The sequence below is a fragment of the Ciconia boyciana genome, chromosome 1 (assembly GCF_034638445.1).
Source record: "Ciconia boyciana chromosome 1, ASM3463844v1, whole genome shotgun sequence".
NCBI classification, from domain to species: domain Eukaryota; kingdom Metazoa; phylum Chordata; class Aves; order Ciconiiformes; family Ciconiidae; genus Ciconia; species Ciconia boyciana.
In genome coordinates, this window is record NC_132934.1 from 196,376,881 (window position 1) to 196,400,401 (window position 23,521).

At 46.0% G+C, this 23,521-nt stretch overlaps 1 protein-coding gene across 1 annotated transcript in view; it reads left to right on the forward strand.

Moving 5' to 3' along the window:
• SLC7A1 (solute carrier family 7 member 1) overlaps window positions 1-23,521 on the forward strand; it is a 49,066-nt gene that overhangs the window by 10,773 nt on the left and 14,772 nt on the right. Inside the window, exons 2-5 of the mRNA XM_072850416.1 lie at window positions 12,836-13,219; window positions 17,398-17,556; window positions 19,821-19,995; window positions 21,910-22,034. Coding sequence (XP_072706517.1) covers window positions 12,850-13,219; window positions 17,398-17,556; window positions 19,821-19,995; window positions 21,910-22,034 — 829 coding nt within the window. The 5' untranslated portion in view covers window positions 12,836-12,849. The remainder of the gene's footprint in view (window positions 1-12,835; window positions 13,220-17,397; window positions 17,557-19,820; window positions 19,996-21,909; window positions 22,035-23,521) is intronic.

Below are 23,521 nucleotides of genomic sequence, written 5' to 3' on the forward strand. Positions count from 1 at the left end.
TACTAGTTTGATCGGATGGTAGCATTCAGTCATTGCTTTTAATCTAGTGCGTCAGGGCACTGTCTCTCAGGGGAAGGTCTTCCTGAAGAGCTTTCCAGTGGGAATTACTTGTCTGCTAGGCAGATGTAAAGAGCCACCCCTGAAACTGCAGACACGCAGCATCCTCTCAGCCGCAGGAGAGTACGTGGCTGCACACACCAGCCGAGGGGGATGTGAAGTGCTTGATTGTGCCTGCAAAGGCAAACACGTGGGGCTTGGAAGGAGCTGATCCCTCCCCAGCCCTTGAATTATGGCTGGAATGTGGGAATACTGGGTCTAAAAGCAAACATTTTAGCTCTTTCACACTAGGCTTCTTTTTCGTATGACGTAAATCATATTCACAGAGAGCTTTAGTATTAGGTCCGTAGTCATGCAAGTGCCCTCAGAAGGTTGTAATATATTTTTTTATGCAGCTGACTTGCTTAATGAGAAATTAACTTTGGTTTCTTCAGAAAAAGGAAGTTTTCCTTAATTCTTCCGCTATGTCAAGTCACTATCCAACAGCCACATAATGGCGCAGGGCTGACGGGTCTGACTCGGAGGTCTGCGTGGGGCAGGCCCTTGAGAATGGCCTCAAAATCAGCAGAAAAACTCCTGGATTAATGAAAATGTATTCTTATTACTTTCTTTAGGTTGCATAAGCCTTAAGGAGTGATGTAGCATAATTGAAAATTTCATAGACTCATAGAATAGGATGGTTTGGGTTGGAATGGATCTTTAAAGATCATAGTCCAACCCCTGTGCCATGGGCAGGGACATCTTTCACTAGATCAGGTTGCTCAGAGCCCCATCCAACCTGTAATTTGCAGATGCAGTTACCTGAGGATAGCAAATACTTTATCAGAAGCCTAGAATCATCTTGGTGTAAGGCACAGGGGGACCCGTGACTCTGTCACATAGGATTTCTGCTCCCCTGCCTCCCTGAACGAGTGCATGTCCAGCACAGGCTGAGCTCTCCTTTGTGCGAGCAATTCCTCCAAAATTCATTACAGAGCGTTTCCTCTAAAAAAGCTCTTCAAACACCTCCACCTCTCACACAGAAACACTGCCCCTGCTCTCCCAGTAAAGGAAAGGGTTCCTTTGCTTCGAGTCAGTACTCGTTATGGTAACGGAGGAAGTTTTTAATTGGGACAGCAGCGTGGTGATAAGCCACACACTGGTGCTGGGAATGTGCCTGTTTGAGAAACATCTGACCCGCAGACACGCTGGTCCACAGGGGTGGCTGCATGCTGTTTGGTCCGTGGTCCAGCACATCGCCCAGGCAGCCCTTGCCGCTGCAGGCAGGATGCCCACGGGGTGCTGGGCAGGGGTGACTGCGGTCTGCTTCCACTGCGTGGCACTGCCTCCAGCTGGAGCTGCCACCACTCACCATAAGATACCTGCTGGCCTCCACCCGCTCCCTGCCATTCAGGGACATAGCAAAATCCACTGATTTTTACCCACTTTGATCTGCCCCTTGTCCACATCTGAAAATCCCCACTCAGCTGTGTCCTTCTTCCTGGTGAAATGACGGTGTTCGGGGAAGTCTTCTCCTTCCTTCCGTCTGTCTGTCTCATGGGATGTGTCCCACATCTGTGCAGGATGGTGTTTGTTGTTCTGCATGGAGGATGGGGCCCATATTTTTTATTTGTTTGTTTCCCCACTACTGTTCTAATAACAAACCAGCTTCTCTCTGTCTAACTTGCTTCCTTATCTGCCAAGGGACATTTCCCACCTTCTTCCAAGGACTGTTGTCCAAGGGCCATGACTGGAGCACACTGAATGGCATGGCCAGGCGTTTCGGCTAAGCAAAGCTTTGTCTTCATTTTATCTGGGTTTAAGAAGACAAGCTCACTTATTTAATATTGTTTCCCGAAGCATAACTTTTTTTTCTGCTCGATACCAAGGCTGAATCCCTGGCAGATTATGGGCGATGTGTCACTTCAAGTAGATCCCTGGCAATCTGTCTCAGGCTTTCATTTGGCAAGTCTAATTATCAGTGGAGATCCCCTTGGGTTTTATGACAAATTGAGGGAGTTAAATCAAGCAATTTTCTTGCAAAGTGTCATATGAAGCCATGCTGAGGAACTACTTGAGGAGACTGTACTAGAGCTGGTGGGAGACTTTTCAATTAGACGTTTTTTCATCAGAAAATAGTGATTCATGTAATGAGAGAGGTGTGACACCCTTTATTGGCTTGGCAGGAAGACATCTCCTTCCTTAACTTTTTGATCCCTGAGGAGCTGTGGATGGTAAATGCAGCTCTGCCTTCCTTCTCCTCCTCTTCCTCCTCCTCCCAACAGCTGGGTGCTGTTTTGAGCTGCCAGAGGATCCTTACCAGCTGAAGTGTGAGGTATGGTCTAAGAGGGCTGAGTGCACCGAAGGTGGCTTTCAGGAGATGGTTCTCCTGAGGTGGGAGTCCAGCCTGGAAAGTGTCCCATCCCTCTCCTCTGCCCTGGCTGCAGTGGCTTGCCACCCAGTCGGTTGTAGGCACTGCATTGGCTTCGTTTCAGTGATGCAATTTGCAGGACGATTCCTGGGGTGGTTATTCTGGTACAGCTACAGGGGTGATACACGGAAGCCTGGGAAGAGGAACATACCCAGTTTCACGGTTTAACCCTGCCAAAACAAACATGGTGTCTGGCTGCACCCGAGTCTGCTCGGGGGCAAGATGCGCTATATCCAGGTGGTATCTAAGAGGTGTTTCTCTAACCTCTTCTTGCAACGCTTGGGTAGTGGAGACTTTCATCTTGTATCCTATCCCAGCCTTTCATTGTGTCCGCAGTTGCAAAGTGATCATAATGTTAAATTCCCCATTGCAAATTAAGCCTCATACATTGTGTGTTTCTGCAGTAGCCAAGGAAGGGAATTAATGTCTATCCAACTTTTTACCTGTTGAATGGCTTACCGTGTTCTGCGTTTGATGTTAATCACGGCCGAAGCTTTGTGGAGAAGAATGGGCGTCACTGAACTTCCATTTTGGAGAATTTGAAGCTTGAATTCCAGGGGGGTTGAAGCATTCCCCTCAGGACTTTCAGAGCAGGAACCTTCCTCCTTTATTTTGGTCCAAAATTGCTATTCATTTCAAAATGGGTGTCATGTATCATCACAAATAACCCAGATCAAGTTTTCTGCAGGTATTGAGACAAAACACTGAAGTTTGCCTGCTTTGAAATTTTGGCGAAGTTGAGACTTCTTGTCTGGACTTGGGGAAAAGGACGGTCTTTGCCATCTCAGAAGTCATCCTGGGATGGGAGAGGAATTTCTGACCTTGGCACAACCAGTAGCTGAGACATTTGGAAAGCAGGCGGGTGAACTGCAGCACCCTGCTGTTCTCCCGAGGCAGTACTGGAGCACCAGCACCTTTCATGTCCAGCAGGGCTTGGTGTTCCCCTTTCAGTAACTGATTGCTGGTAAGTGGGTGGCATAGGGATTAGAGAGAGCACCTCACCGCTCCTTTTCCAATGGAAGAAATTCTCCAGGGCTGTGAGACGCTTGGAGAAGAGTGGGAGATGCTGCCTTGGAAATGTCCTTAACGCTCGGGAGCTCGAGGAACAGAAACCTGCACCATCCCCAGCCATCCACAGCAGTGGGCTGGTCCCCCACCAATACCTCCATTGTGCTGTTAAAGCAGCTGCCTTCAACAGAGGAAAGTAATATGCTTCCCTTCTTATGGGCAATGTGTCTTTAAGCAGGTGATTAAGATTGTTTTTTGTATGCACTGCACACCCAGGTGTGTGTGTGTGTGTGTTCGCCCTTATCTCTGTTTAGTGTGTCGTTTATATTTAACTGGATGGCTTCCTTCTTTTGAGTTGCAAATGCTGTGCTAATGTCCGATCCTGGTTTTTAACGATAGAATTAACAAAGAATATAACATTTAGTATCCATATATATTTACACACACTGATATAATCTACATTTCTGTAATGTATATTGAGATATATGCACACATCTGAAAAATAAAAAATAAAATTATGACAGTCAAGAAGGGAACAATTTAACAGCACACGGACAAGACATTCCTTGCCTGGTTAAAATACTTCAGCAGGACAGGATCCCTTTACACGCAGTGACACCAATGCAAAGAGTTGCAGTTTCCTTGGTGGCTTTTGGCTTGGACTCCTTGCCATTACTGCTGCTTTGGTGGGATATCTTCCAGCTTCACGTAATGCTGATGCTTGGTCATGCCTTTATTTTCATCAGCCTTTTCCCTGGTGGCAGACATCTGCGAATGGCTACGACCACAGCCTCTGAGTCAGTTCTCAGCACTTGTCCCAAGGCTGTCCTCTCTAAGCTGCCTACCTTTTCCAGCATAGCTGATGGGGACACTTGCAGCAGCTTCGGGACACAGACAGATGCACCTTAGGGTCTGATGCCATGTCCTTTGCTTCTGTTTCTAAAAGTCCTGAGACAGATGTTCAAATGTTCGTGGGGAAAGCTCAGCATCTGCTGTAGCTGTCTTGTCTCTGCTCCGCCACTTGCTGCAGAGTAATGTAACAAAATATTGGAGATTTTCCAAGGCAAGACATTTTGGAAGGACATATCTGACACAATTCCTGCTTTATACTGTAATGGATCGCACCCAGGGCTGACGTGCCTCAGTGACTGTTGACTTTCCTCATTGTATTTCTGAATGATGCTTCAAAAAGCATTCAGTGGTTCTGGTTTGGTCCCTTACAACATAACCTCTTTGCATCTAGAAGTCTACAGTCAAATCTGACACCCTAAAAGTATCTGTAATTCTAATGGCAGTAGTAGGAATTGAGGTTTTCCACCTCTTCTTTTTCTGCATAGGACTTCTCTGTGAATGATGCTACCTTGGAGATGGAAGTAGCAAAATCAGCCTTTTGGAAAGGGCTCCCAAATGGGTTTGTTACCTGTGTGTTGATCAAAAAGTTGGCATCATCACTACATGCTTGTTCAGGGAGCTGACCCGTGTTTAAACTAAAAAGAGGACCAAACCCATTCCACATTGTTTGCCAAACGTACCAACATGGCATAAGCACAAGCTCTTTGTTCTGCAGACTAGTAGCAGTGATGGTACAGCTGTACAGGGGATACATTTACTGAAGACCAAAAGGGTGCTGAGGAAAATTAAGACTGTCCACAGGACATCACTTCGCTGTGAGAGAAGCGTACTGATGGCAGTAAAGGTTTCCATGTCTTTCAAAATGGATATAAGTGTATGTGGGAGAATGTTGAGTGGGGATTTCTGCTCGCGCTTCCTCCGAGGAGGTGCCTGGGGAGTTCATTGGACATGCAGCAGGGTCAGGCTCGGGTTTTCTTCTTTCCTTAGTAGAAAACTCCTTGTTTTGCATAATCTGCTTTAATTTTATGCTCTTCTGCAAATTGGAGAAGAAAATTCTCAGAAGCAGCAAGGCCTTGAAATAGATAAGGTGTGGTTTTTCAGAAGCTGAAACAAATTGTAATTGTTTAGGAAGTGATAGTACTGCTTATGTAAAATGGTGCCCTGTCAGCTTATTTTTACACATGGTGTTTTATGTTTAGCTGGACAGATTTTTGTTATGGTTTACTTTCTGCTGTTAACCAGATGCAAGATTGCTTATTTTCATATGGGATTGTTTTGAAGAATGTCCCTTTTTAAAATGTTGTTAATGGGGAAGGAAATCTATCAACCTGATATAATAAGTATGTTAACCATTAGATAAGAGGAGGAAGAATATCTTATTTTATTTGAAAATACAATACAGTCAAGGCTCAAGAATTTGGAAAGGGAACAAAAGTAACAAACATAAAATGCACTGTAAATAAACGACAAGGACGAGTAGCAGTGGGTGGAATTTGGCCCCTATTGAAGTCGGTGGGAGCTTTGCCATCGACTTCAGTGGGACAGGATTTCACCCAAGGATGTGGCCCCTGCCCCAGGGTCCGCCCTGCTAGGTTTTCTAGGTGTGTCATTGCTTCCCTCCGCTCTCAAAGTCCTCAGCTCCTGCTGAAACATGAAGGTGCCCAGAGCCTTGGGGTGAAGCCGTTTCCTACCCAGGGACTGAGTGGCCGGGGCTTGCAGCTTGGTGTTTCTCATCGGAGCAACTGGAGCTGAAGCAGGGGTAAGAGCTAGGTGTGTGCAGAACAAAGCTAATCTACGTTCATTAAGATCAAGTTTCCTCAACTTGAAGGTGGTTATGTACCATCTGGTAACATTTCTGGAATAATTTATATTGCTTTATGTGATTAGGACTGCGTTATGCCACAGGAGTACTGACCATACATTCAAAAAAAGGCTCATCGTTTCAAGTTCGGTTGGGAGTGGGAGTGAGAGGAACCAGCCCAGAACACATTTCCTCACTTCAAAGGCAAGAACGGCTGTTTCAGAAAGCAAGATCACAGCCGGATCCAACTTCTAAGGAGGGAAAAATCGTAATCTCCGCCAAAATCACCCTTTGATACAATCACGAAGATAACAAATGATATCAGAGGAAAGGTTTTGGGCAGAGGTGTAATGGCCCCTGTACTGCATCCTGCTCAACCAAAAGATTGTTCTCCTGAAAAAAGTCCCACTTGTCTTTATTGAAGGTCTATTTGCCAAGCTACAGTGAATATAATTGAAAGTGAAAGGTTGATTTGGTACCTGCTGTTTCAAAAGCAACAAAAACATGTAAGAGATGCTTAGGATGGTGATTAGTCATCTGTGAGATGAAGGACAGCACTGTGTGCAAGGGATGCAGAACACGGCTGCAGCACGGGTACCGTGCCCTGCACCCAGCTCCCCGGCTGTTATCTGCAGGCTGTAGGAGGTATTTTATTCTCAAGAGAGACACTCAGATGTTCTGATGATTTTGGGGCAGGACAAAATTGATATCTTGATCTTGAGATCAGCCAGAAAAGCACTGTTTGCTGGCATTAAGCCAATTGCAGGCTGTTGGCCTTAATTTCTAGGTCTGTTATAATTAAATAGCCCTTCTTCTAAACAAATTATCCACAAAAAGCAGTTCTGGTTTATTCTTGATAGCCATAGTACAGCTGTGAATACCTGTAGCTATGCCTGAGGGAGCTTCAACCTGAAATAGTTTTGAAATATGTTTATTGTGGGATACTCTTGAGTTATATATAAGCTTGAAATAATTCACTAGATTTTTTATTTTTTTAAATGAATAAATCCTACGTTCCCCCGCCTCCAAAAACCTTGCCAAGCTGGTGCCCTGATCTTCCATCCATGCAGCGAGGGGATGTTTCTCTCCTGTGGACATTGCCCCTCCCCAGTCCCGTTCTTGCCCAAGAAGTGATTTGTTGTGACGTGTGTGGCAAGGGAGGGCATCGGGTATCAGATCTACCTTCATTTTCAATGCAGAGATAAAATTCCCATTGGTTTGGGAACACCGAGTCGTGTTCGTTTTGCAAGACACCAGGTTTAGTTAAATTTAAGTTAAATGGCTAGGAAGGAAGGAAAAGGTCTACTGTTATTGTTAGATAGTACATTTTTGAAGCAGAGGCCCTGTGCCAAATCCTGGAAGAGACTAAGCATCTGCAGCTCCTTGGGTGTCAGTGGTGGTCGAAGGCGGAGGGAGAGTGGCTCTCACCTGTGAGGGACCTTGGTCCACTTCCACCTGGAGGCACTTCTTAGACAAAGATAGTATGAGGCTGCACAGCCTGACCTCTGCCTTTTGCTTTTGTTCACCACAGAGCACGTCCTCCTTGGAGCTTTGTGCGGTGTATGGGGACAGTACGTTACTTACACGCGGCAAGCAAGCGTATCATTAGTGCTACCTAGCTCTTAGGGTTAGCCCCATTCCCATCGTGTGGGCATTGTAGAAACCCACGTGTTGATGAGTGAGTGCACATCACAAACCTTTTCCTTCTGCACATCATGTGGTCCAACCCTGCAAGATACTCTTCTCCCTCACCTTGATTTTCTGTGTAAGAAATGTTCAGCACGTTGTAGGATGAAACCCAGTACGCTCAGCAAAGTTGATGTCAACTTGGAGTTGCAAACCCTGAGGAGCACAAAACAATGCGTGAGTCAAGTCACTGGGGTTTGGGGAGGCCTGGACCTGTAGCCTCACCCAGGGTGAAATGTCTTGGGAAGATGTCCTCTGGGCTTCTCCGGTATTCCGCTATGGTTGGTCCAGCTCAGCCTCAGGGGTCCATCTGGGCCTGCCCAAGGCTCTGTGCAATGGGCAAGCAAGCCCTGCCCAGCTGCACTGCATCTCTGCAGACCTCACTGGCTCATCGGTCATCTTCTCGCTGAGCTAGGCCATCTTTCCACCTCCTTTCCATTTTCTGTCTTTATTAATAGCCTCAGCTGGGACTCTCCCATTTTCTTCTGTGTTGTGTTTAACTCCTCTGTTCAGGCCATTGAATGTCTAAACCTTGCTATAAATATTGACTTAGCAAGAAGTAACCTGTATTTCACCAGTCCTTTGGCATTTCTCGATGTTTCTGTGCCGCAGAATAAACCCGTGTTTGTGCTGAAATCCAGAGTTCGGTTCTGAGTCAAACTGGTCTTGACTTTCGGACTAGCTTTGGAAAATAAATCCATTAACAGATCTCCTGTGGGTATGTTGCTCATAGTAGGCTGCAGTTTATGGTAGGGATTTCTCTGTTTTGTTTTGGAGGGCTTTTTTTGTATCTTCTGTAGTGTTTTTTTCTTGGTGCACAGCACTGGGATCTTCCCCATTTCCTGGAGCTCCAGACTGGGCGTCAGCCAGCACCACCATCACTGCTGGGCAGGGTGGATGAGTTAGCCCCATCACTGTGGTCTTTGTAGGATGCAGGCATCAGTAGGATCTCTGCATCATTCTGGTGGGAGTTAAGCAAAGCCTAGGACTTGTGTTGTCCTAGAAAGCAATGAAATTCATAGGGGATGCTCCAGTGTAGCGCTCTTCTTGTCATCTTACCCCAGTTCAAAGTTCAGGACTGCCCTGTCCCTGCTTTTGGGGAGGTGGGCAGGTGTCCAGCTGAAAGCAATCCTGGCTGACATGGATTTGGGTAAGGTTCAAGTGGGAAGGAGACTGCATGAGCAAATTGATATATGAATACACTTAGGTAAAGAGGTCCGTCTTCCTTCTGAAGGGAGAAAATAGTTTTCCCTCTGTGTGTGTTGGGAATTCCCATGGTTCACCAAATAAAATTTTTGTAAGATTGGCCTGAAACCTACCTTTTTCCATCAGTCTGAGTCTGTGTCTCTCGGGAGTATGTTTGAGAGCTGCTGGTGGAGGAGACAATTCCTGAGACGGTGGGACTTCTAAATCCTCAGCCTTGTTCCTGCAGTTGTAATTACTGTTTCATAGTAGGGGAGTTAGCGTAAGGCCAAGAGAAAGGGATTTAAGCCAGGGTTTATGACTGGTGTCTTGGAAAAATGAAGAGGATTTTTGATTTTGTAGTTGATGCTGTGGTGGCAAAATTGAAGCATTGGATTTAATAGCTGATCCATGTAATTAAGTTTCTTAGCGTGTATCTTTCCATCTTTTACACTGGGTTTTAACTGGAGCTGATGAAGTACCGATCTCACTTGACCATACTGTAAATTGTATTTAGCAGTATTTTTGCCTACACATTATTCTCAGCATACTATTGATGTTAGTGTGCAATGTATACTGCTGTTCCATTATTGGTATACAAGGTACTATTCATTGGGCAGTTAATGCCTTAGTCCAGCATTGCATCTAAATAAAAGAACCTTTCTCCTTTTCCATAATTAATAAAGAAACATTTGAAAGCCCTGCTGCCGAAGCTGGGCTTAATGGTGCAGGGTGGATATCAGGCTGGGACTTGTCGAAGCTACAGGATGCAGTCCAAGATGGAAGATGCCGTTCATCCTCGTAGGCTGTGTCCAGGCAGCCTGTAGATTTGCAGAGCAAAACGGTTGCTGCTGAGAATCTGATGTCTGCACGACACATCTTACAGGGGAGTTTATCCTGGAGTAGCTGTTTCTGTGGGCTGAGCACCCATCAGGTGTCAGGGTGCGTTATGTATGCCCCTGCAGCATCCTCAGGTTTAGGTTCATTCCGGTAGTATCGGCTTTGTGCACTCCACGAGCTCTCTGCAGTGTGAACCAAAGCATGGTAAATAGGGACAACTGGGATATTAACTTTTAAAGTACTCATGCTCAGAACAGAAATGCTAATGGGCATTAAACAGTTGAATGCAGGTCATCTAGTAGTGATTTTGGTGCCTGGAGCCAAATCTGTTCGTAAAAGCATGGTAGGTTGTCAGTGACAGCTCTGTTACTCTTGGGTAGGTTGCCTGTAGTCTTTGATTGGAGTGTGGCTCTGTGGGGATGTTCAAAGCTTCTTGGTGCTTGTCACAAGTGTTGGACTTCATCCACTGGAGGCCCATTCAAGGTGAAGAACATGCCTTGTTACAGCTCCCCCAACGCTGCTTTATTTTAGTACATGTTTTTCTGTATATATGAATTTGGAGTAATCCAGCAGGTCCTACAGAAACATTCTAGCTGTGGAGAGCATCATATTATCCAACTACCAAATTCTGAATGAGGACTATGATGCTGGCATGAAGGTGGGATGGCAGAGTGTGGGCTGAGGAAAATGGCTACAGCCAGTGGGAACAACACTCAGAAGAGGAGGGTCAGGGATGGGTAATCAGAAAGAACCAGGGCATGAAAATGGCAGTGAACCAGCAAAGTGACAGCTCTGTCAAAGTAGGAGGTGGTACCCATTGACCAGAGAAGGGCAAAGAGATAAGTGAGTTTACCTATGAGAGACTGGCAGATTCACCTGACAGTTTTATTTGATAAGAGGCACAGGGAAGGTGGGGGACTGGTTTTTTTTTTTACTTTTAAGGTTAAAGGGAAGAATGATAGCTCTCCTTTATCTTGACTTGAGTAAAGCTTTTGATGGGGTGCCACACAAGAAGTTATTTAAGGTGATGAGGACTAGTAGGAAACTGGCACGGTCTAAAAGGGACTTTTTAGTGAGAAGTCAGGGACTGGGAGAGGAAAACAGACACCGGTAAAGGAGATACCCACTGGAGTTCTTAGTGGTGGCTCTTGGGATGCTCTTGTTGCTTCTTCTGATGGTTCCTCTTGATGCAACAAGTAGAAGGGTGCTAATGGGATATAGTGCTGCTCAGAGGGTGGTTCAGAGGTGAGCAGTTGCAGACAGGGCAAGGGACTGCCCGTGTCTTTGCGGCTTGGATTGCTTACCCTCGCAAAATGAAGGCTGAGAGGTTATGACTGATCTCTAAAGGTACCCTGGGGTAACCACCCGGGCGGGGAAAAGCCATTCTTGGCACAAGAGCATGTGAGTAGATGCTGCCTACTGAAGCATTTTGGCTGGAGAGTAGAGGAGCGTTGGTGGAGCTTTCCAACAGTGGATGTAAGGCACCTAGAAATTCTTAAGGGAAGGCCTGATGTTACGCCATGGTTGCCTGTGACAACTAAGGCTAGACTTGGCAGTGTAGAAAGCAAGAAATTCCTTCCAATGTTGTGCTCGTGGATTCAGGTAGTGCTGTAAGGAGGAGCTCTCTAGCCGCTTTCTAAAGGCAAAGGACAATTTTGAAGCAACATACTTTATTTTTTTCAGAAAGAGTAAGACAAAACTTCCATACCCAGGCTGTGTCCAAGGACATAAATCTTGAAGGGACAGACTCCCTAACGGCACTCGTTCCACAGATGTCCTTGAGGAGCTGACCCCACTGCTGGCCATGCTTGTTTGACCGATTGTAGCTTTTAATGAATGCTATTACTGTCTGTGTTAGGTGGACGCCTATGCAGATGGTCGAATTTGTAGGCTTGATGAGTTGCATAGCAAAATCTTCCTATGGTGTAGCACTGCAAGATACATGTCTCTCATGGGAAGAGAAACTCCAGAAGGATTTCCTAAGGGATCCCCCCACAGAGAGGGGGTTGCTTTACCCTGCTGCTAATCCCATCATAAAGTCCCAAGCAGGGGAGCTGCACCTGAGCTGCTCACACGCTGAAGCTGCTGCACGCTGCTGTTTAGCCATGCCAGCAGGTCCATACACAGGAATAGTGCAGTTGCTGAAATGGGAGCATGGCTGGAAACCCTGCCCCATGGCTTCATTAAACACCCCCCTGTCTTGCAGTGCTTCTGTCCTGGGTGGGACAGGGAAGTTCAGGGAGCCCCACTGTGCTCTCACTTCAGTCATTGCAAATGCAAAATAGCTTGAGCCTTTGCATCAGCGTAACCAAGTTAAATAAAACTCGATTCTGCGTGTCCTTTTTCCTAAATTATATCTGTTCCAGCCTGCACAGTTGTAGGCAACAACACCCTGTGCTGCTGCCCGTGGCTGGAGCTGGAGCTTAGAGAGGGGAAATGTCCCAGCGGGTCTGTTTGACTGCAAATGGTGTCACGGACTGTGGCACGTGGTCGTGTTGTGCTCTAGGGAGAGTAGCACGTGTGGTGCCTTATTCTGGGATGTAACGCTCACTTCTTAGTTCACCTTGAGACTTAAAAAATATATATAAGTACGTCTCTCTATATATATCTGTCTTTTTTTTTTAATTCCCAGCCCAGGAAAACTGCTCTGAAATCTGAAAGACAGGCTTTGTGTTTCTGGTTTGACCACTTGTTTGTGGACTGGGTGGTTGTGGAGCGGGGTGGGAGCTGGGGTGGTGCACTGCGTCTCTCCTGGGATCGCGCAGGCTTCGCAGCTTGAGTGGGAGCGGGAAGCAGAAAATGCTTTGGTTTTGTCTGTTCTAATTCCCTGCACTAAGCCTAGGTAAAATGCCAAAGGAGACATTTTGCCCTATAAAAAGGTGTAAAGTGAGAAGATTCATTTGTTGAAATGTAACAAGGCTGTAGCAGCGTACCTGTGCAGTGATGCTGTTTCAGGGGGTATCCTGGTCCAGGTAATGATGGCAGCATCTTTCTTGCAGGCCCAAACACAAAGATGGAGTGTCAGAAAATTATCAATTTTGGAAACCAGCTTCTTCGCCGGAAAAATGTGGACTGCACTCGAGAAGACAGTCGGCTCTCGCGGTGCCTCAACACGTTTGACTTAGTGGCTCTGGGCGTAGGCAGCACTTTGGGTGCAGGTGTCTACGTACTGGCTGGAGCCGTGGCACGGGAAAACGCGGGACCTGCCATTGTTATCTCCTTCTTGATTGCCGCCTTGGCGTCAGTGCTGGCCGGACTCTGCTACGGAGAATTCGGTGCTCGAGTTCCTAAGACGGGATCAGCTTATCTCTACAGCTACGTGACCGTGGGCGAGCTGTGGGCCTTCATCACAGGGTGGAATTTAATCCTCTCCTATGTTATTGGTAAGTATGGTGGGTGTGCTGTGAGACCCTAGCTTTAGTCTAGATGGCAGCCTAGTTTGTAAGATCAGCCTTGTTTGGGCACCTGCGTTACTGTTACAAAATAGACACTGCACTCTAACACTCACCGAGAATTTCAGGACTCGTCTGCGGGCTGCGTTGTTGGTGGCTCCTGTCAGTCGGCAAGGTGAGTGGTATGCTATGGGTTTGTCCTGAGGCTGGATTATTGCTGCTGCGACTTCCTCTGAATCTCCACATCATCCCTTTGGCATCCTCTGGCTGCTGCACACTTACCAGGGACCAAAAGTGTGTCCCCTCTGCTGAGAAAGAAGCCGCTGATGGAAGGATGCTTTTACACAGCAGCATCTATACTCCTGGCTGATCAAGGATTAATTCCTGGTCCCTTTGAGACCTGTTTAAAGAATCTGGAGATCACAGTTTTGTCTCATCAGTGGCAGCAGGATTAAGCTTAGGGTGACCTGCAGGTTCACAGTCTCTGAAACTTCCAAACCAAATCCCTTCTAAGCCCCTGACTCCCACTAGGAGAGGCCTTGGATCAAGCTCAGAGCATGCAGTGTACAACTCAGCTGATACATTAAAACTAAGACACTTTGCTAATTAAGGATTCGTGTCTTTTCAAGCACATTCTGGGCAGGCTGCTTGTCATCAAGCCTGTAATTAAGGCTGCAACCAACTCGCCAGTTGAGAGTGAAGACTTACTAGTTAAAATGAAAACCGATATTATGCTAAATTATTAAAGGAAGGGGGTTTTTTTAAATGCATTTTATGGGATGTGCAAGTGTTACCTTGGAGATTAGTTCCCATGGTGCTGGGAAGGGTAAGATCATATCAAGGATGATACAGTGACGTAGCAGCTGCTTGTCTGAGATCATGCTGGCTCGGCTCTGTGTGCTACCTGAAACCTTTTCCTCCTCTTTTCTTTTTTTTTTTTTTTTTAATAAGAAATGAGAGGATGAAAAGCCAGAGTCAATTAAACTCATGTCCTTAGGAAATCTGAGTCCTGTGGTTCTTTTATGAATCAGGTTCACTGCAATGAGGGGGTAAAAATAGTTTTTTTAAAAAAGTAGGTATATAATTTCCTCCAGACTTCTAAAATGGACTCTGCTTAGGCTACACATAGAAAAATTGAATGGACTTCTTTGTGATTTATCTTCTGTTCCAGAAGGGTAATCATAAATCATCTCCTCCATGCTCTTCATCTAGTTAGTTATGAGGCCCTTCCCACCATGATACTGGACCACCAAAATTACTAACATAGCTGTGGATGCTGTCCCAAAACCTGATTCTGCAAATGCACAATGAAAAGATTTACATACTGAACGTTACACTTTCAGGATCTGGGCTGAGGCCGGTATTTCTGAGGGTTGTTTTTTTTTTTTTTTGTCCTCTCATAATGGTGAGTGGGCACAATCACAGTGCCTCAGTTTTTATTTCAGAGGTGGCTGCTCAGTGTTTTATCAGAAGGCAGAAAATTCAGTAAAAAATAAGTAGATATTATCCATGAATATGTTCAAACACAACTTTGTTACTTTTAATTCAGTCCTGTGACAAAAATGCCTGTTTGCAACTGGCTTCCTCATAGTTTGGGAGTAAGGGTGGCTAAGCGGGAAAAACAACGGGGGCAGGACGTGAGCTATAGCAGGTCTCTTTTCTTTATGTTACCCAGCCTTTCTCCCCGTGTTAATGGCCCCTTTTATGAGCAAGGACAAGTCCCAGCAGCTTCCGGGGTGTGGAGGAGAAAGGTACGTTGGCAGGCACACGCTGCAGTTCAGAGCCGGGGGTTGAGAGGGGCAGAAAGCCAATTTTTTTCTCAGTCGTGCTGCAGAAAATGCCAAGCAGTGCCACTGAAACCAGGTAGAGTGGTGGGAGCTTGCATCTGTAGGGGCTCAGCCAACTTGGTGTTTTCACACTGAGGTTCTCAGATGTCTGTTCAGAAAGTACTGTGGGGCTGGATAAAGAAATCCTGGTGTCCCGGGATGGGTGGCCCGTAGCTTGTAATTAATTGAAGTGACTTGGCTTGCGGGAGGACTGGTGTGGGGTCTTGGAGGTGGGTGACAAGCAAAAATGGGCATGCAACTGATGGGTTGTGGTCTAGACAGAAGGAAGAAGGTGTCCAGGACCAGGATCTAGTGTGAACTTTCTTCTGGGATGATGTGGGTTTGGGGAACCATGCCAGATTGTGGGAAGTGTTTCAGAAACTGGAAGCTGGTGGGAGCTGGTAGTACGATGAGTAACAGCATCCCTGGCGCGTAGCTGCTGCTGAGGTTTCCTGGGGCACGTGGTGACATCGTAGCCTGTGCCTGTTCCTGCAGCGAGCCCTGCACCTGAGCTCAGCGGCTCTCCGGGGAGCCGTGTGCTGTGGGCAGGAGCCGGCTCGATCTGGTGAGGTTATGCTGACCCAGAACTAGTAAATCCTTCTGCATACAAGCTGAACGTCTTTGCGCCGTGCTCTCTAGCAACAGTGAGATATTATGCAGGTGTCTGCAATGTTGGAAGAATGTTGGATTCCTCCTGCTCCCTCAAGGCTGTTGGTTACAGAGAGTTCAGGATAAATGGCTGATAGTTACATGGAACTGGTGTCCAAGCGACTGGCATCTAACATAACACATGCAGGAGCTGGTTGTTCCTGTCCAAGAACATGAAATATTAGAGCCAGGACAAAAACATAACACTAAAGAATAGTCTCTTCCCTCAAATTGTGCCAAAGTTAAGCTGAAAAACTGTAATGTGGTATACAATAACTTTTGGAGTTTTTCAAGATTAAATTGGTGGCGCTGATGTCCTGCCTCTTAAAAAGCATTCACGCTGTACACTTTGCTGTCTCAGTGAACAGAAGAGTCTCCAAACAGGTCTGTTCTGCAGCTTATTTTTATACTGTTGCAAAGCTGGATTGGGGCGGTGAGTGTTCCCAGCTTTGCTGCAGGTGCTGCCCACCGCTGCTGCAGAGGGATTAGCTGTAGGTGAGCACGGACATTGTTGGACACGATTGCAGGTGCCGGAGTTGGGACCTCAACACCTGCCCGCAGGTGAGTGTGTCAGGACAAGCTGTTCTAGGGAGAGGGGGACCCTGACGGCATCCTCTGAGGAATTGCTCTGCAAACCGAAACCAAACCAACCTCTTTTTTTTAACTAGGTAATTATGCACAGTAGTAATTATATCATGCAATTAGATGCTGTTATATATACTGTACTGTATAAGACATCGGGAGTATAATGATAGCTACTTTAATGCAGGAGAGGGAGAAGTTGGCTATTACCCAAACCTACTTATTTTACACAATGCTGTCACTGGTGGTAGCTCTTCGTTGTTACTATTTCAGTTCTCTGAAATAACTCTTCCGGCCCAGACAATGTCCCGGACTTGGTCATCCTGAGACCCCAGGTTCAGTCCTCACGCCAGCAAGCTGTGTGTGGTTTGGTGCTCTCAGGAATGGCAGCAAAGGGTGGCCCCGGAGGGAGAAGTCTAAGCACTTACCGCAGGCAGGAGTCGTGCTGCTTGCTGGGATCATCACCAGCGTCCTGCAGTAGGCTGACTTACACTCAGATAACCTGTAAATTATATCTGAGTCTTCATCCTGCTCGGATGCTGCAGCACCAGAGGTCAGAGCAGACCTGCACGTTGCTGGAGTGCAGAGCTTACAGGGCTGGGTTGCGGTCCAGGCTCCGGTGCTCCAGCGTCACACTGCCGGAGGCCGGCTGGCTTCTGTAAGGTCCCTCTGCCTGGGCTGCAGTCACCTGGCTGGGGCTGCCAGGGATTTCTGCTAGTATGAGAAGAGACTCAGACCTCTCTAGTAGCAGAAATTACCAGGTTTGGGGGAAGTTCAGGCTGCTGGGGGTGTAAGGAAAAAGTCAGTCTAGGCTGTATCTTAAGGCAAAATTGAGATTTACTAAGAAGCCAAACCACTATAAGGATTTATTTATCTTCTCAGCTGAGTAGGAATCTGAGACGCACCACCTGTGTGTGTTACCATCAAAGCAGATGCCAGGCGTGATTACAGGCTGCAGGCTGGATCTGCAGAGGAAAGGCTGCTCCCAGCGCCTGGGAAGCGCATGCAAGGTTGCTTCGAGGCCCTCCATGGCAAAAAGCGTGCAAGGTGCCCCCTGTTTGGAACGTGTGCCAGCCACGAAGGGTGATCTGCATCCTTTCTGTCCTCTGGCAGGAACCTCGAGTGTGGCCAGGGCCTGGAGTGCGACGTTTGATGAAATCATAGGCCAGCATATTGAAGAATTTTGTAAAAAATACATGACGATGGATGCTCCTGGAGTGCTAGCAAAATACCCAGACATCTTCGCCGTGGTGATAATCATCATCCTAACAGGTAAAACCTTGGAGGGGTTTGTGAGTCTTGGACCTCCTTCTTCTGTAATTTCATTGTTTGCTTTTGGAATAGGCACAAAAGTCCTGATTTATTTTGAACAACTTATTAAAGACTTGTTCTTTGCTAAAGTGTTGGATTGACCTATATAGCTGCTGTGGAGTTAGCATGGGGCATAGCCTGTTCACAAGATTTTTAATTAGAGGGGAGCATTCTCGATATTTTTGAGCCACTTTTAAAACCTTCAATCAAATTTTATATAAGGAAGAAAAGAAAAGGTGACTTGTTATTCTCAATCAGGTACGGAAGTTTAATCCTTCCCTCCACAAATCCTATTACACAAGAATTTCATTCTGTTGCTCTATCACCCTTATTCCCCCTTTGATAATCTGCCGACTTTTGGTGCCTTGAGCCAGGAAAGTGAGAAAAAAAATATGGTACTTAGTAACAACCTCATGTACTACTGGTTTGGGTTTTTTTAAGTATATATGGGCTTCAGTTTGCAGCAGTGAATGCAAGACTCCAGATAAATAAATGTGTGATAAACAGTCAGGTCCTCTTTTTTTTCTAAAAATGTGCCAAGGCTTTGCTCAGAATTTGGAAAAGTTCTGAAAATTTGTAAAATTAAAATCCTTCTGAACTTTTACCTCTACTCCAACTGGATCTTGCAAAGCATTGCCAAATTCAGGCAAATTTTAAAAATTACGTTTCTCATGTACCTCTCTGTGGTTTCCAGGACGCAGAAGCTGCAGTGTCACCCCAACAAGGTTATCCCGACATTTCCCACTCTGATCAATATGGCTGTCTCACAGCGTGAGCTGTGCTCATGGGAACAGGCTTCATAAGCCAGGGATGTTTTGGCATCTGGGTTTGCATTTGGATCTAGGACTATATCGAGGACTGCTGAAGTCAATAGCAGCCCTCTGTTTTCAGGACTACATCTGAATGGGAGAGAAGATTTTCATCTTTGTTCATTTGTATAGAATAGGAATTGCTCTAGTTTCAAATTAGAATCCGATCTTTCACCTCAGATACAATTTACAAAATTTAGGACTCCTCATTTTAGCACTACTGAGGCGTAAAATTATATAGATTACCAATGGCTTTATTCCCCTGCGTGGAGCAAATTCCCTGGATTTTAATAAAAAATGCAAACCATTCTTTTCTACAAAAAGCTGCTGAATGAGCAGCTTTAGTCCCAAATATAAGCACTGCAAGTGTATTTCTGCTTGCACCATCTTGAGCTTCAGATTTCTACAAGGTACTTTACAAGTTTTCCTGGGCAGGTATGCAATTTTATCAAACACTTCTCTGATGTGGCTGTCTCAGCTTATTTCCTATTTTAAAAGAAGGAAAGGTGATTGCACAGAGTGCTTCCCTCTCCTTGAAGGGCCTTGGAGTAGCAGTAAGGACACCCTGTTGTGCTTCTCTTCCCCCTCAGGCCTGTGTGAAGTTTTTTATGTTCTCCCTCAGCTGCCTTAGATTTGGGTTAAAGGTTTGGGTTCTCGAAAATCAGGCACCTGAAGAGCAAATGCAAGTTACCAGAGCTTGTCGTTCTGAGAAGCTGAGCTATGCCCCAGCGAGATGCTGGTTGCCAAAGCCTATAAACGTGTTCTTCTTCAGATGAATGCTCTTAAGACCACAGGCTGAAATCCTGCTCTTGCTTAACTCACTGGCAAAGCTCCCGTTGATTTAAATGGGAGCAGGATTCCCAAGATGCCACCTTCTTCTGTGTCTTCAGCACTAGAAGTAGCTGTCCTCCTGGATTTGGTCCCTGGTCATATTTTCCCCTGCTTCTAAGGAAAGTTGAATGTTGTTCATAACTTCTGCATGTGGCCAAGACCTCTAAGACAATGTTCCTTCATGAAAAACCACCTGGGGTGCTTTCTCGAGGTCTCTGGGTGGAGTTTGAGGCTGTGTCTAGGTGGCACAGCGTAGCTCCGTGAGGTGACCAGAGCTGGCGTTGAAAGTGCTGGAAGCAGCTTAGCTGTGTTAGCAAAGCACTTCACCAGGGACACGTGCCAAATGGGCATGCTGGGTGGGAAGGTGTGTCACATCCTGCAGTAGTAATGTCTGGGCTGGAGTCCTCGTCCTCCTTCTGGGTGAGTTAATCCTGACCGACCCGAGCTACTTGGCTTTGTGGAGAAATGAGGTGTGATAAGTTGGGCAGAGCACAGCATGAACAGAGCTGGGCTACCTCTGCAAGCCCCCAGGGCCTGCTGCTGGTGGCAAAATACCTGGCTGCCTATCTGCCATTTTTTCCCCAGGGCTTTTAATTTTTGGCGTGAAGGAATCTGCCCTGGTGAACAAAGTGTTCACTTGCATCAACATCCTCGTCCTCGGCTTCGTCATGGTCTCCGGCTTCGTGAAAGGGTCTATTAAAAACTGGCAGCTGACTGAACAGGACATTTACAACGCCAGCCACAGCATTTACGGAGACAAGTAGGTTGGGTCTTTTCTTCTCAGCTCTGAAATTGATGCATTTTCAATGGCAAGTTTATAGGGGGGTTTGTGGAGCGATTTAGAAAACCAGTGAGTGGAATGGCTCCCTCCTTTGCCAAATGCCTTGGAGGCAAAGCTGGTTTCAGTGGGTGTTTGCTGAAAGCAGGCTGTGCTGATGGGCTGAAACTGTGATAGGAGGTGGGCTGTGTCAACGTGGGCCCTGCTGCAGAACTGACCATTTCCAGCCTCATGACCAATACGGCATCCAAATTTGAGATAAAAGAGTTTTTTAGACAGCCTCCTACTCAAGGCTACACCAGGCTGGCTCTGGTGCCTGTATGAAGCCATGACCAAGTATAGCTCTGTAGTTTCTTTGGACACTTGGGCAATATCCTTGAGGCACCATTGTATACCTTTTGCAGACCCAAACGCCTCAGTAAGATGAAGGCAAGTTGCAGATTATTTTAATACATTGTAGCAAGCATATCACAAATCCATTTTTAATAACATTTTGCTACTTGGCCAAAATCCTGTCTTCCTATACAAGATCAAAATGAAGGAACTTAGAAGGGTTGCCAGTGTTACAAGGCTGTTCCTTTTTGCTTGAGACTGTACAACACAGAATGAGGGCCTTTAAATATCTCCATGTACATCAACTCAGTCCTGACTTGCTATCTAAACCGTTTATGCTGGCCTGCAAGGAAGCACAGTTTGGCAAAAACTGGAGAGATTCATAAATGTTATATGGTCAAGTTTGGCTTGTGTACAAGCCGCTTACTGAGCCTTTCTGCAAAATTCAGCCTGCTGCGAACAAATTGCTTCTATAGGAAAGGTCCCCCCTCCTTCCCTACTGCTTTTCCCATGCAAGGAGCAATTAGTGCAATACCTTCAAAGTGTAACTGTAGCTCTTTGACCCGTAGCACTTACTATTTTTGTAAAATCTGTCTGGGGTTTACTTTACTTTATCATTATTTCAGAGTAATCCACATTTGGGTTGTGCGATGTCTGCAAATAACAGGCCAGTTTTCATCTAAGTCTCAACAGAGCTTCTACAAGAGAGTTCAGATGCTTACACCTGATAAGACTTGCAGATTTGGGATTTACTTTAATTTAATTGCCTTAATTCATCTTTACAAAGGCTTTTCCCTGAAAAAGTGACCTAAGTCACTTGAACTGAAGGGTGTGTTGTACGTGACTCAACACAGGCACATGGATCTGGGGTGCTGATCCAGAGTGCACAGGGATCAGTAGGTGTCTGTCTGTTGACTTGAATGAACTTTGGATGAGGCTCAGCAAAGCATTTGGTGCATCAGGGATGCAGGCTCCTCTCCTCCCTCAGGGTCGCAAGCACAGTTTGAGTATGAACTTGGCACAGGGAACTCTGAAGTTGAGAATGGAGGACTGGGTGGATTTTAGACAGTCATGGCACCCTGCATTGCTCTCTGATGTCTACTCACCTACACTTTATCTGAGTCCATCTTAGGTGAAAAGTGGATGGTTTACGTTTTTCTCAGTCTTCAGTTTTCAGAATTACATGTTTTGCTTTTTCAAAAGCTTATGTTTAAATTGATATGTGTATCTACACACATGTAGTAATATTAGGAGAGGAATTTTAATATTCATGCTATTTTCTCCCTGTCTTAGCCAAGACATTTTTATCCGCCCCAAAAAACAGGTGGTGGGAACAAACCATGAACCATTTTTATTCCGCGCATTCCTCAGGCTGTTGCAGGCCAGTCCAAAGCTCAGCAGTGGGTAGGGCTTAGCATTTTGCCTGGTATTTGTATGCTAGTGTGTGAAAGGGAGAGAGTGTTCCTTCAAACTCCAGCTTTGGATTTTGTTATGAGCTATGTGAATAGTTTTGTTACTCCCACCTAGGCAGGATTACTTCTAACTCAGTGCCATGCCTTCTAGTCAAACACAGGAAGAAAAGCTCTACGGTGTTGGAGGGTTTATGCCCTATGGATGGAAAGGAGTCCTCTCAGGGGCAGCCACGTGTTTTTATGCTTTCGTGGGATTTGACTGTATTGCTACTACAGGTAAGAGGGAGGATGTCCTCATTCTGGTTATGAACCTGGTTGCTGGTAGATTAGCTTTAAGTAATGTTGCTCAGCACAGATAATGAGTAATTCGGGGCACTGCATTCATCATCCTTCTGAACCTCAGCCCAGAATATACTTTTGTCTCAGCTGGTCCTAATACTCAAAAGTGCTGAGTATGTCCACGTCCCTGGGTGCTTGCGTGTTGAATTCTAGCTGCTGTGGCAGGCAGCTAGACTGTATAACCCACAAAACGAGCTTTCTCCCTTCTTTGCCTGCAGGGCCCAGTTCCACGGTTGGTCACCGATGACACTAACCAGGTCAGACTCCACAGGAAACAGCCAGCTTTACCAGTTAGGCAAACAGGGAAGGCCCAGGTTCAGATGCTTTGTATGACTGGTGAAGTTTGAACCTCTAACTCCAGATGATGCTTTAATCAACAGGTTATTCTGGAGTAAGGTTCTTCAGTGCCTTCAGCTGAAGATGCTCCACTGGCTGGGGGTATTTAAAGAGACAGAGAAAGAGGGAGCCTCTGGGGAGTCATCTGCAGCCTAAAACTGTGCCTCAGAATAAGGGGGAGATTTTATCTCCAAAGGTTTGGAAATCTCCTTCTGAGAGAGAAACCATCAGCATTGTCATATTCTCCTGGCTAAGAAGAATCTCACTTACCTGGAGAAAGGAAGGATTATCCTTAATTTCACATTTGGCAAGAACTGAGTTGCTTCAAAGCCGGAGCAGAGGGAGGAGGAGATCATCACAAAGATAGATAAAGCAGTACTGCCTCTTGTTCCAAGGAGTTTGAGAAGTGCTGGCTCCATTACTCCAGCCAGCCCTAGGGCCTCTCCTTGGAGGAGAAACACATTCATCTGCCTTTGACTTATAGGTGTATGAGTCTCTGCTTATCAGTTCATCCTCCTGAAATGCCAAACCTCAGGAGCTCTTGCTTTCAGAGAAGAGCAGCTCTGGAGGACAAGGAAGGCTCAAAGCTGTTTCTTCATTAATCAGTGCCTGAATTTTGAGGATTTTTTTTGTTTTACACGTTCGTCCCAACTTGATTATCGAAAAATTTCCATAAAAATTAGAGGGAGTCCCTTTTTTTAAGAGGGATTTTCAAAGATCCATGTAATTTCCAGGTGCTGTGCAAAGTCTGCATTTCCCTGGAACTGGGCAACTATGGTGCTGTGTTCACTGTGTAGTAGTTCTGGTGGAGATGCTAACTGAAATGCTCACACAAGGATTTGCCCTACAACTGCACAATAATTTCTTGTCCCATCACTTGTGATCATTGAACTGTTTTTGGGGCTGCACCATCAGTGGGACAGCAGGAGTAATTGGAGGTAAAAATAACCCTTTTTGGGGAAGGGACTGCTTTTAATCCGGATCGTTTCTGTGCCTGAGTTTACAAGGCCTCCACAAATGTTTGTGTCAGAAGGAGTTACAGCAGCAGCAGAAGTGGGAGCAGCAGGCTGGGGCAGGCCATCGGAAGC